The sequence below is a fragment of the Leptinotarsa decemlineata genome, unplaced genomic scaffold (assembly GCF_025532065.1).
Source record: "Leptinotarsa decemlineata unplaced genomic scaffold, Ldec_3_MD MMD2_tig00026328_RagTag_RagTag, whole genome shotgun sequence".
Lineage (NCBI taxonomy): Eukaryota > Metazoa > Arthropoda > Insecta > Coleoptera > Chrysomelidae > Leptinotarsa > Leptinotarsa decemlineata.
In genome coordinates, this window is record NW_027412688.1 from 6,097,707 (window position 1) to 6,111,797 (window position 14,091).

General features: G+C 38.6%; 1 protein-coding gene across 3 annotated transcripts in view; it reads left to right on the forward strand.

Moving 5' to 3' along the window:
* The window catches only part of LOC111515782 (tyrosine-protein kinase-like otk), a 226,507-nt gene that overhangs the window by 10,057 nt on the left and 202,359 nt on the right, over nucleotides 1–14,091 (forward strand). The window contains exons 1-3 of one of the 3 annotated variants that reach the window (XM_074182398.1): nucleotides 638–1,049; nucleotides 2,332–2,469; nucleotides 5,388–5,552. In XM_074182398.1, the coding sequence (XP_074038499.1) occupies nucleotides 923–1,049; nucleotides 2,332–2,469; nucleotides 5,388–5,552 (430 nt within the window). In that variant the 5' untranslated portion in view covers nucleotides 638–922. Of the gene's footprint in view, nucleotides 1–637; nucleotides 1,050–2,331; nucleotides 2,470–5,387; nucleotides 5,553–14,091 lie in introns of those variants that run through there. The other 2 variants (XM_074182397.1, XM_074182399.1) reach the window with 2 other exon arrangements.

Below are 14,091 nucleotides of genomic sequence, written 5' to 3' on the forward strand. Positions count from 1 at the left end.
GTTGTGAATTTGAATACAAGTTCCCTCAAATATTTTCTACAGTTAGGACGATTCGGAAAACGTTCATTGAAAATCTTTTCGGTCTCGTGAAAGTTACGCGTCGCACCGTAAATAAAAATCGCTTCAATTTTTTTTTCCAATGGACGAGAATTGACCATTTTAGAGATTGTTGACGTGGTACCTTTCTACTAGTAAAATCGAAAACTAAATGAGAATATTCTAACTGAACAATGATGTTCATTGTCGTACTGACATTTTTTGACGTTTTTATAAACAAACCTTATCTGGTTGTCGGAATTGCCATATGGCAGATAAAAAGGAATATTTCTTAAACTATTTGTTTAAAAAATCTGTTCTGTTAGCCATCTTGAAAGTTTCATCTGCCAATTTCATTTCAAAATAAAGTATTCATGCATCAATTTCACTATCCCAAATTTCAATTTTTTTAGTTGACCCGTTCACAAAAAAGTGGGGGGGACATTAAAGAAACACACTGTATAGGATTTTCCAGCAGGGATTTCCGAACTTTGACAATTGATAACGGCCATCTTATTGGAGCTACAACTGTCAAATCAGTTATCATATATTCCGTCTGTTTTGTCAAATCGTCATGGACGAATATAGCATTCAACAACACATGCAAGTAATAAAATTGTTTTATCAAAATGGTTCTGGCAACATTCCACGCGCTTCGCCCATTTTACGGTCGCCATATTCGTTCTACCAAAAGGATTATTCGCAATGCGGTGGACAAATTTGAGTCTATAGAATTAGTGAACCATCGATCAATACCTGTACGTAAAAGAAAGATCTGCCGAAAACATCGACGCTGTCTGTGAGAGTGTGCAGGAGAATCCGAGACAGTCGAGTTCCTGTCGCTCATAAGAACTCAGTCTTTCGCAGACCACAACTTCGAGGACAAATGAGGGGTGGTGACTTGATGGGAGGGGACTTGAGGGGAGTACGGACTTGTTTTATCTGGAAGCGCGGCCATGAAAACAGCAATTTCGGCATCAAGAAGGCTCACGAGGAGGCGACGGAAGGCTTGGGTAAGCTCAATGTCACATGGGACATACTGAAAATGGGTAGTAAGAACGAAGAGAGAAAGAGAATCAAAAAATGAATCAGGGGAGAGTGGCAGAGGGAATGGGACACGGGAGAGACTGGGCGGCTGTTCTACAGATTCTGTAGAAGAGTCGGGCCAGGTTTAACCTGGGCCCGGGGTTTCCATGTTTCTGCGGCTATGGTTAGTCTGAAACAGCAGAGATAGGACTGGGTGGCGTGAATGGAAAGAATATAAGCGGGAAAATGGAGAGATAGCACTGAGAGGAGAAAGCAGAAGGAACAGTGAATGGATAAGGTTTGTTAACGAATGGACAGAGAACGTGGTGAGGCATGAACAAGAAGAGTGAAGGACAGGTTGACGCCATTGAACTGGTAAATGGATAATGATCTCCCCAATCACAGCGGACATAGAGATTGTAGTGGCATCGGTTTGTTAACATATGTAAATAGTTATAGTGTTAATTGTTATAATTTATCTTGTTTATATTTATGGCATAATGTATTAGACTTGAGGTGGAGGCCACTAATTGTAATTTTGGGAAATAAAATAAATAAAAGGGCTATCTTCTCCGCTGGTTCCTCCTTTCGTGTGGTCGACGTCACGCGGCGGCGGCACGTAGAAAGGGGGTGAGTTCGGAGGAGTAGGGGTTCACTTGACAGTGATGGCGATAGATATAGGAAAGATGCTCGATGATAAGGCTTTCAGCCTGGGCAATAGACAGCGATGGCACTTTTCATCGCTGAAAAATCATTTTCAGCGATGAGGCCTATTTCTGGATGAACGGGTATGTGAACGAACAAAAGTGTCGCATTTGGGACGATACCAATTCATATAAGATCCAAGAGCGTTTAATGCATCCCGAAAAAGTCACAGTTTGGTGTGAATTTTGGGCTGGCTACGCCATTGGTCCATATTTCTTTAAGAACTACAAAATTGCCAGATATCGGAATTGAAAAATTGAATATAAAATATGTTCGATAATGGAATAATTAATGGAAGTGCTGACAAATTTTCTGAAAATGACCCAAAATTGTAACTTTGGTGCTTTCATCATCAGTGAATTTCAAAAATGAATGCAATTGCTCATAAACATTAGGTTGTTTGGATCAGCAGCCCCATCGTTTCGTATTTTTCACTATGTTCCAATTTGTGAATTTTATCTGATATACAAAATGATGACCATGTTCTGTCGCCGACCCAATTATATACTCGTATTCCTTTTATTCTGGACTAGTTTTTAATATATATTTTTTCATTTTTTTCAGGGTGCTTTGTACAGTGTAGGGAAGAACTGTATTTCAGCAAAAGCCCAAAGGACGTGAAAGTTGTTCTGGGGACATCTGTGACTTTGCCTTGTGAAGTAACACCAAGCAGCGGCGTAGTATACTACTGGGAACTGAACGGTAAGAAAACTTCAAAAACTACACTATATACAGTGGCGTATAAAGAATATTGTTTGAGCAGCTCGTCTACTCACGTCACTGGTGTGATAAACGTACCTAAAAACAGTCTATCACTTCCACAAGACAGCTTATAAATCCGCAACTTGTATTCCATTATACAACAGGTTCTCCAGGCACTCCTGGTGTGTTTGATACAAGACTAAAACTGCACATATATTATTCAAAAAGTACTTCGTGTAGTTTAAGTTGATAAGTAATTGCGCGTATTTCTAAAAAGAAACGTTGTCGATTATGATCCATATTGTCTCCAACCCTCTCTTCATTGTATATCAACGACTTATTGGAAAACACCAAGAATTCAATATATTGCTTTGCTGACGATAGCACACTTGTCTCGTCATTTCATTTGGATTCTAGGACGTTAGCTGCGGATGCACATAGGAGGTTGAATATCTTAATGAGGATCTAGAAGTAATTTCTAATTGGGGTGAAAGTAACCAGGTTAATTTCAATGCCACAAAAACCCAGGCATCGGTTTTCTCCAAGAAGATAAATGTCTCCGAACCGGAAATAATAATATCAGGTCAGTCAATTCCGCTTTCTGCTTCGATAAGTTTGTTGGGGGTCGAAATAGACAATATATGTCTTGGCACAATCATGTCGCTGGAATTGCAAAGGCTGCTTCGCAAAAGCTTGGAACACTGTTCTAAACCAGAAAACTGTACACACCCCAGCAACTTTTGATGCTTTATAAAGCTCAGATCAGACATTCTTTGGAGTATTGTTCTCATGTATGGAGCTCCGCCCCTAAACATACCATAAAGTTGCTGGATTCCATCCAGAAAAGAGCCTGATTGGAGACGTGAATATCACCCGCAACCTTGATAGTCTGGAACATCGAGGAAAGGCTGGAGATTTGTCTCTCTTCTATCTCCAGCGATTTGAATCCAGATAAGGCAATAATGTGAATAGTCAGGTACTAATAACTGAAATATTATTTTAACAATCTTATTACATTTGCCTGACTATTACATAAGGACACATTGTAAGTTAATTCAAGGCTAGTAGATGAGGCAATATTGTGAAATTAATTTCATATAGCTTATAATATTTCAATTATTAGATTTAGGTGACATGAGGAGGAAAAGCATACTGCCATCACGCTGTGTGATCTAAGCAAGGTCTTCGACTGTGTATCCCATGTTTTCTTGTTGAAAAAATTATCCCATTACGGTGAAAGAGGACTACCGCTTGAATTTTTTGAATCGTATCTCATGAACAGGGAGCAGAGGGTATTTGTTAACAACAGATACTCTAGTTCCAAGCCAGTTACACACGGTGTACCACAAGGGTCAGTTCTTGGACCACTTTTGTTTATCATTTACATCAATGATCTGTTCTTTCATTCATTTCCAAATGATATAGTGATGTTTGCTGATGATGCAACACTCATAAACGCGGATAAAAATACGGAAAACTTGGAGATTATTATCGAACAGGCAGAAAATCAAGCGGAGATGTGGTTTAATGCCAATAGTTTAAAATTAAATAGAGGAAAAACTCAAACATTTCGTTATTTCAACAAATCATAATTTTGCGGCAGGTAATGGGGTCACATTGCTTGGAATTGTTTTGGATGATAAACTGAACTGGTCCAGGCACAAGAACAACTCAGTAAGAAAGTATCGAGCGATATTTATCTAATGCGACAACTAAAAAAGGTTGTTAACATTAACACTCTGGTTTCTGCGTACTACTCATTAATACATCCTCAGGTCACTTTTGGGATTCTTCTGTGGGGGAACTCAAGCTTTCCTCTGAAAATATTCGTTCTACAGAAAAAAACAATGAGGATAATCGTTGGTGCGGACCTCAATGCTTACTGCAAGCCAATTCTCGAGAAATATGGCATCTTGCCTCTACCTTGCCTGTTTGTCTATTATGCCGTGATAGATATTCACAAAAACAGACATTGTTATTCGAACGTATCCGAATCTCATAATCATAATACGAGATCAGCGAATCTGTTCAAAATATCTTTTTATCGACTTGTCCAGGAATATCTCACCTATAAACTGCAGTTATACAATAAGTTACCAACTAGTTTGAAACAACTTCCTCTAGGATTATTCAAGAGAAAATGCAAAGTGCTATTATTAAATTATTGTTTTTATTCCATCAATGAATTATTCATGTGTTTGTGTAATGCTCCTATTTACAGTGGAAGCATTGATCTTTCTATTCAAATTGTACACTACTTTAATTCTTGTTCTGAAAGGTGGAACACTGCTTTGCTACAAATGTATTGTATGGATATGTAACGTGGCCAATAAAGTTCTATTCTTTTCTATGAGGACACATAGTAGATAAGGCAATAATGTGAAATTAATTTAAGACACTTATCTAAGACGTAGATACCGAGAACAGGAATCTATGGTATAAATAAGGATAACTTTGTAAGTATGATTAGTTTGATCTTCCTCTTGAAGATGATCACTTGGTGATCGAAACACGTGTCGAGGTGATACTATCTGATACTATCGTCCCATGCACAAATATCTTTATCCACTCATAATTGTTCAAATATTCATTTTGAGGTATTGGAAATTTCTGAAAAGTTTCAAATTGTTTGTGTGGACGATTTTTTTGTCCTTAGGCATAGGTTGTATTCTGGCAGTTTTTCAATAAGAAAGAAAAACCATTGTATTGAAAAAGAAGTTGAAGATCCCATAGAACTATAAAAAGTTCAATTAGGATTCAGTGAAAAAGAAATTAGAAAATAGAACGGAATTGGAATAACATTTCATTATTAGGAAGCGCTTTAAAAAATTGTCCTTTATGTTTTAATTATTATTAGTTCTTAAATCTTCTGTGCAATCCAATCCGTAATGATTCCAACTAGCATTTTCTGTCGGCAGGCTCAAAAATATCGAATACGACCCGCAGACATCAGCAGGGCAGCAACTTGCACATAACTCGAGTGGACCGAGAACGGGACTCGGGTCAGTTCACTTGCATCGCTGAAGACACGACCGGACAATCCACCGCAATCACAAGCTCGCCCGCTTCCATCAATATCCAATGTGAGTACTTTCATTTTATTTTTAATTTCTTTCAGGGCCGCCTAGCACCAGGTCAGGCCTGGTCGGAGAAGGTTGAGATCTTATACACTTCGAAGAAAGACTTCAAGACTTGTTCAACGATTCATGATTTGACCAACTGTACTAGCCAATCCTAATCGCTGGTAAATTTAAGACCGCTCGATAGATGAAAAATGGTAGATCTTGAGTACCGCCCCCTAATTGCACAAAATATTGGTACCATTTAGAACCCTTAATTGCATTCTATTACTTCTTTCCAATACTTGATATATCTAGGTTAGGTTAGGTCTTAAGTGAGTAGGTCTATTCGACCTCCACCGCAATTCGCAAGGGTTTATTGTGGTTCACACCTATTCACACTCGACCAAATAAACCCAGCTTCTTAACGAAGTCCATTAGTTTCTATGGTGAGTGGTCTTTCAGGTAAGTGGTAAGAGTACGGCTCTGCCGAACTCTAAAACCTGATTCGGTCCCCAGCGGGGCAGGCACAAAGTATATGCTCTGCTGTTTCATCATTTTCCAAACAGAAGCGACACACACTGTCTTCCGACAGTCCGAGTTTCTGCATATGATGATTCAAGTGACAGTGACCTGTAAGAAAGCCATCGTAGTTCATCCCTACTGTAGTCCAGCTGTTTGGTATGGAGATTTGAAGGGTGAATAGACGCCTTGGAGTGAGCCAATCCTGGAAGATTCTGCCAGCAGTCCATAAATCTTTTTGCCATCCAGGTGTTCAATGTTTGTTTGGCAAAGCTTAAAGCGATGACAATGACAGGTTCTGGTCCGATGAGGCTGTTTGCAGCACCCTCCTTTGCAAGGGAGTCAGCAGATTCATTGCCTTCCAGGCCAGTATGGCCAGGAATCCAGACCAGAGAAAATCAGTTGAGACTTCCTATCGAGATGGTCGTTTTTGGCAATTTACTATCAATTTAGACGTTGCTCGGTAGAAGCCAAGAGCTTTCAACGCCGCTTGACTGTCCGAGAATACTTTTATTGACTTGTGTATGAGGTTGGATTTATCCAATCTCTCCGCACACAATTCAATAGCGTAAATTTCCGCTTGAAATACAGTCGCATAAGTTCCTAGGCAGGTAGATATCTCTGTCCTGGGTCTGCGACTAAAAACACCTGCACCAGAACCTGAAGGTGTTTTTAATCCATCTGTGAACATATCTACGCTAGTTGCACACACACACACACTAGCGTTACGCACACACACCGATTTTGGACGGCCGACTTTGTACCGGTCGTCCAAATTCCAATAGTGAACCATATGTGGGAACAGGACCTTGCACACATGCCTACCGGTGATCGTCGCCGGTAAAATACCGGTGAGCAGCCGTCCACTGCCACTGTATCGGCGGCAGTACCGGGAAGTAGTGGCGTACATGACTAAATACACTCTTGCACACTCACCGGTTTTTTACCGACCATTCCAGTCTCGAACGCTCGGTGAAATTGTAGTTACTACGCATTAACTTCGTTTTGGTAGTGCGTGCTAATTTCGACAACAAAGCAACTGATTGTTTGACCGATAAAAATCCGGTGAGTGTGCAAGCACCCGCTACCAATAAAATATCGGCCGATTTTATACTGGTCGTCCAAAATCGTAACGATAGTTGCACACACACCGATTTTGGACGGCCGAATTTGTACCGGTCGTCCAAATTCCAATAGTGAACCACATGTGGTAAAGGGACCTTGCACACATGCCTACCGGTGATCGTCGCCGGTAAAATACCGGTGAGCAGCCGTCCACTGCCACTGTTTCGCTGGCAGTACCGGGAAGTAGTGGCGTACATGAATAAATACACTCTTGCATACTCACCGGTTTTTTACCGACCATTCCAGTCTCGAACGCTTGGTGAAATTGTAGTTACTACGCATTAACTTCGTTTTGGTAGTGCGTGCTAATTACGACAACAAAGCAACTGATTGTTTGACCGATAAAAATCCGGTGAGTGTGCAAGCACCCGCTACCAATAAAATATCGGCCTATGTTATACTGGCCGTCCAAAATCGGTGTGTGTGCAACTAGCGTAACATAGACCCTTGTTTGCGCAGCGTGCTAATCTTCAACCGGCCATGTCTCACGCTATGTATTGTATTTATATACTCATGAAATTATGCAAGGTTTAAATAATAAAGCATAACCACAAATAGCTTTGGATGTGAATAAAGAGCACTTACCTCAATGCAAATTAGTTAGCATCGGTATTGTTTTTAGATGATCCAGTTAGTCTGGGATCACTCCCAGACATTTGAGGTCTTTAGGTCATATGTCTTGTACTTTTGGTTAATGATACTATGGTTGATTTCTTTGGGATCATGATGCACCAGTTACGCGAAAAGAGTAGAATGAGATGATATGAAGACATTATTATAAACCGAGGTTTTAGGTGTTGAGTGCATGAGTTAATCTCTTAATTCTCATTTTTTCATCGTCACTGATCATAGAAAGGAGGGAATCATACGGGAACTCTTGATAATTTTACAAGCTCCATTCAGAACCATCTCTTTGAATATGGCTTGTTTTTTAGGGAAAAGGAGAATCATCAAATAATGAATTTGTTGATGAACATCAAGTTCCTTTCTAATCCACTTCACTACTTCAAAAGAGATCGATATCGAAACAAGCATATTTGTAAAAGCAACTTTGTTTTTTGCAAGCAAGTTTGTGCCGTATAATCCAAAATTCAATTCATAGTATTAGCTCACAAAATGTATATTCAAAATTGGCACCAGTTACCTTGACTTTTCAGATCACATTAACAGATGATCTCTAACTCCACAGATCTTAAGATCTCGTGGACCTGTGACCCTGTATGATTATACTATCTGGTTGTGGTTCTTAGGTGCTAGTAAACTTATTGTTTTAGGGTTTTATGGTAATTCTAGGATTCCGTTTCGAAATGTCATCATTGGGGGCAAATGACGACCAACCGCCCGCTTCAAATATGATTGGCGAAATTAAGGGTCCATTTTTTATACTGTTTTTTTGGTTTATAACCTTCCACAATCTGAAAAAATAAAAGCTGAATCAATAGAATAGAATGGAAATTAATCTTCAACACATTGAGAAAAAAGATAGTAATTTAAAGTTTCTCTTCTTCTTATTTACCAATTTGCTGGATCATAACAGCAAAATATTGTACAAAATACAATAATTTTGTAAAAAATCCATATACATTGCCCCTCTCGAATTTTCATTAAAAAATATGATCTGAGAATTGTGTGCACAAAAACAACTCATAAAATGACCTTTTGTGGTCATGCATCCAGTATGGATTTTCATCAGACCAATAATGAGTACTGATTGTTCATTATTATACCCGTTCAAGTAAAGTCGTCTTGAGCCATGAAATGGCTCAAGACGACGAAGTTTTTAAAAAACTTCGATACATTATTGGAATATAAAAAAGGAGTTGCAGAGATGAAAATTCTGGTTGATCCTACATACATTTTAATCTTCATCACCTCAATAATTTCCGAAATAAATGTAAATGCATTTTGGGCGAAGATGTAGTCTGTTTTCGTCGAAATAAATGGCTGGTAGCCTCCAAACTTTATATAAATTTGGCTATTTCAAGGTATTATTCTCAAAATTAGTTTCTACATGTTCAAAAATAATGTTCAAATATATTGGATGTTACTAGAGAGGAAGATCTTCCTCTTGAAGATGATCACTTGGTGATCGAAACCCTTGTCGAAGTGTCAAATAACGGTTTGGTATCGGGAAAAAAACTCCAGTAATATTCATTACTACACCAAAGCTTCCAAACAGTGCATCATAAGGATATATTGGGTTGTGTTTACAATTTATGAGAACATTACCTGTATTTCATTGCTATTGATATGTGATAATCTGAATGAAACATCGAATTTTAAAAATCTTCTGTCACTTATTCGACACTGTCCTGTACTCTACCTTCAGGAATTCACCATTGTTTATAATAAATCAATACCTTTCTGATGTTTTGTCTTTTCTTAAAGTACACATGATGTTAGTTCGGGAATGATGCACAAGCAGTTATAAAAACCCATCAGAGGGTTCGACGCACATGTTTTAAATTAAAAATATCTAGAAATTCTACCGCAACAGACAAGAATCTTAATGTTAAGTAAGTTTATGAATGGGCTCGGTTGTTATGACTCTAGTTTCCTGTCAAAATAAACGTTTATTTTTGCTGTTTCCTTCGTTTTATACACAAAACAAATCTGAACGTGGCATTAATTTTTTCGCCCGAAAAAAGTTACTTAGGACGAAAGGATCAACGCCGGCGATTGTGAGGTCTCTAGTCGTATCATTAAAATTAGTAGTCTAATTTTAGAAGTAATTGGTACTTTGTTGAAGGCACGTGTAGTGCGGCATCTTCAGGTTTCCAAATGTCGAGTTTTGTAGACATTAAGTCATGTCTCAGGAGAAAAAATTCCATCGAAAATTTATCACAAGGAAAAACTACCAGAGAAAGAACCTTCGAGAAAAATACAAAAAAACGTTGAGTTGGTAAGCGGAAGAATTTTTTATTTGAAAAACCATTGCAAAAACTTCAATCGTTTGAGACGTTTGTCACCAGACAAGGCGGAACTTACTTTATTAATCAAGTATATGCTGGAAATGTTTTTTACCAATCTGCATACAATATTACAGATTATCTTCAAAATATTGTCGTAAATTTTGGGAACTTCGCGATAAACATTATGTGTTTCCACGAAAAAAGTTTAAAGGACTTGAGTGAGGTAATCGAGAAAACCACTCAGTAGACCTTTTTACGATGTGACAAGAGCAATCGCGTTGTTGTGTTGAATATTCAAGAATGATTGGAAAAACAATCTGTTAAAATCCTGTTTTTCAGTTAACCAGCTGTCGCTCCCCTACGAACGACAACTCTCAAAAGTCTAAACTTGTGCGAGCTAAGGACTAGCGTACCATTCAACCTGTGATTTCTAACAGGGGTTGGACGGTAGGAAGTGAAAAGCGATCGCCCGGCCTTGCGGTTTGAACCACCGGTTCACACAGCGGTCGATTGAATGAGTAGAGCAAACCACCCACGTCAACCCACCACGCTACCGTCATATACATACTGAACTCGCACATAATTTTGAACAATCAAAAAGGTAGCCAAAATGCTGTGGACCTTTGCGAAACGGCAAACAAGTGAGCTGGTTAAGAGGTTATATAGTTCAATATATAAAATTCTCATATCACAGTGTTGGTTGCTATACTCCTCAGAAACGGCTTGACGATTTTCATGAAATTTTATATGTATATTTTGTAGGTCTGAAAAAAGGTTTCAATCTATTTTTTATGCCTCTAAGGGTGCTTCATCCCAAACATTTTTAAATTGTTGTTTAATTTTTTTTCGATGTGGCATTTAAAATACACACAACCCTCAATTTTTACCCTTCTATCACCAAACACTATTTCTCAATAGCCGTTTTCAACACAGTTATTTCAGCCAGGCGTTTATAGGTGTTTTCATCCCTATTCCCAAAGCTGGTATCCAGTCTCTTTCACACAATGAGCCTTCTCTCAATCTCTATACTCGCATACAGTTTTCGGACACTTTTATTGTTTACTTATCGAGCGTAGATACAGTTCACGATGCCCCCGAAGCTGTAGTTATCCAAGAGAGTTTTTGAACTCATTGGATTTGCCACGCATGCCACCACATACTCACCAACTGAAAGTAAGATCGCTCTGTAATTTGAACCCACCACGGCTGTGCAATTGCACGCGATAAGTTATTGAAAAATGAATAAAAAACGTTATCGAAGGTGAAAATATTTCATTACAACGAATCCTACAGATGTGCCAATTCTTTTTAAACGTGTGCAATTTCCAATTAGATTGGCAGTTGCAATGACTATTAATAAGTCCCAAGGCCAATCAATATCCGTTTGTGGCTTGGATTTGAGCACACCATGTTTTTCACACGGACAATTATACGTGGCATGCTCTCGTGTGGGTCAACCATCCAGTTTGTTTGTGTTAGCTAAACATAGAGTAACGAAAAATTTCGTGCACACTATACAGAATACCATTAAGGGATTGATATTGTAACGAATTAAAGAATTAACTGTCTTAATCAAATTTATTTTTAACAATATTTCACTATAACAACTAAATTATATACAATACTTAGTAACTAACGCTTAACTTATCTTCACAGTTAGATTCCTTTCTTTAAACGCACGATTCACTTTCTAAGTACAGACTACTGCTCGTGACGGAGAGCGACCTTTTTATATCGTCAACGAACGCTCCGGATCTCTCTGGGGATTTCGGGACTCATCCACACCTTTCGCGCTGTTTCGCGAAGAGACATGCGTTTGCTGACTGGGACATCGGTCAGGGCCGGCTTCAGATTCATCCCAATATTATTTGTAAGTGTTATTGTTCTGATATAAATAATTCATTATATAAATCAAAAATGGAATAAGAACTGAATAACTCTTTCCTAATAAACTATAACAATTCACAGTTATCACTACCAGAAACTTTTAAATTACAATAATATCACTAAAAGGAGTAATTGAACATTTCAAGGTCGAAAATTTTGTTATTATGCTAATGAATATTCACAATCTAGATTCTTGATCAGTTTATATATTTTCCCAATAAAAATGCAGGAAGCAAATGTAAGAATCTTCGTAACACCATCAGTCTATCGAAAATGAAAACCACTGTCACTTCAGCCACATTTTTCCATCCATAGCTCAGGAATTAGAGTCTATTTGAAGGAGTGTAATAGGATTTTGTGTATAGGTTTAGTGTATTGAACCCTGGGGCAAGACTCTGTACTTTGTTATATTTCCTATCAAAGCCATCATTGGAAAGACTAAAAAATTTCAGAACCTTGACACTCTGATTTCTTCATCAAGTGATAATTCATGTTCAAGAGTGATAATTAAGGTGTTAGTTAAACCCTTTTAAAACTCCCAAGTAAACCGTATTCCTTGTTTTATTAGCATACTTGTGTCCCAGTGTAACTAAGTAGGTTTACAGTGACAGATGTTGAAAAGGGGTAAAATATTTCTAGAAACTTCTGTAGATGACGTCCAAATAGAGCTCTCAATTTGGTTACCTTTTTCAGTACTTATAATAGAATTTCTAGCAAAATCAAGAACCGACCTGTGCCCTTGACTCTGCAAATCAAGAGCTTGTCATTCCAACTGGGGGGAACATGTACTAAAACTCTTCATTTTCTACAATAACAAAAAATCTATTTACATATATACAATACTACCATTCTCCCACATGCGGGAGCAGGGTTGGGGGAAGGAAGGGGATACTGGCAGGAGGATGACTGTTTTACTGAGCCTAACAGGATGACAAAAGAAACGCCGCCATAGGGTCCCACGATTGGACAGTAGGGGTACCACTTTCGTGCTCTCGACGAGAGAAACGAGTGAGGAAACAGTACAAGAGTTTGGCGCCCAACGAGGGGCGCTAAGGAAATCTACAGGATATTTGATTCCTCATTATTTATTGACTAACAATTTTGAAAATATCGAAAACCTCAGATAATATTTTTTGTTCCTGTTGAGAGGAGCAGCAAAATATTTCATTAAAGCTTTTTCTGTAAATGCTATAATGCAGAAATTTGAAAAATCTCATTTTTTCGTTTGAGAACTTGAAAACGTCCAAAACTTTCATAAAACCGGTTTTGTAAATCTCAATGAGTCGCAATATGGATTATTTGCGCAATTCTAGAAAATTGAGAAATATATTTGGAAGTGTGGACCTCATATGTTTAAAATCTGTTTAAAATATGTTTTTCCGTTAGTCAGCTGTCGCCCTCATACGAACGACAACTCTCAGAAGTTGAGAAGTTGAGCTAAGGACTAACGAGGTCTCACCTTTTAACGTGTGATTCCTAACACGGAACATCATTGGTATTCAATTACAGTTTTGAAAATTATCTGAGAAAGTAGTACTACTTCTAGCAACGTCTTAATTTTTAGAAAATTTACAAAAACGACTCTCCTCGATAGGAAGACTTAAAAGATTGTCTCTGGTCTGGATTCCTGGCCATAGTGGCCTGGAAGGCAATGAGGCTGCTGACTCCCTTGCAAAGGAGGGTGCTGCAAGCAACTTCATCGGACCAGAACCTGTCAGTGACATCGTTTTAGGCTTTGCCAAACAAAAATTGAACACCTGGATGGCAAGAAGATGTATGGACTTCTGGCAGAGAATATTTCAGGATTGGCTCACTCCAAGGTGTTTATTCACCCTTCGAAGCTTGATACCAAACAGTTGTTGGACTACAGTAGGGATGAACTGCGATGTCAAACAGTCCTTCTTACAGGTCACTGTCATTTGAATCATCATATGCAGAGAGTCGGACTGTCGGTAGACAGTGTGTATCGTCTGTGTTTGGAAAATGATGACACAGCAGGGCACATACTTTGTGCCTGCCCCGCTGGGGACCGAATCAGGTTTTTAGAGTTCGACAGAGCCGTACTCTTACCATCTGACCCGAAAGACCACTCACCAAAGGTCGAGTGTGGTCGAGTG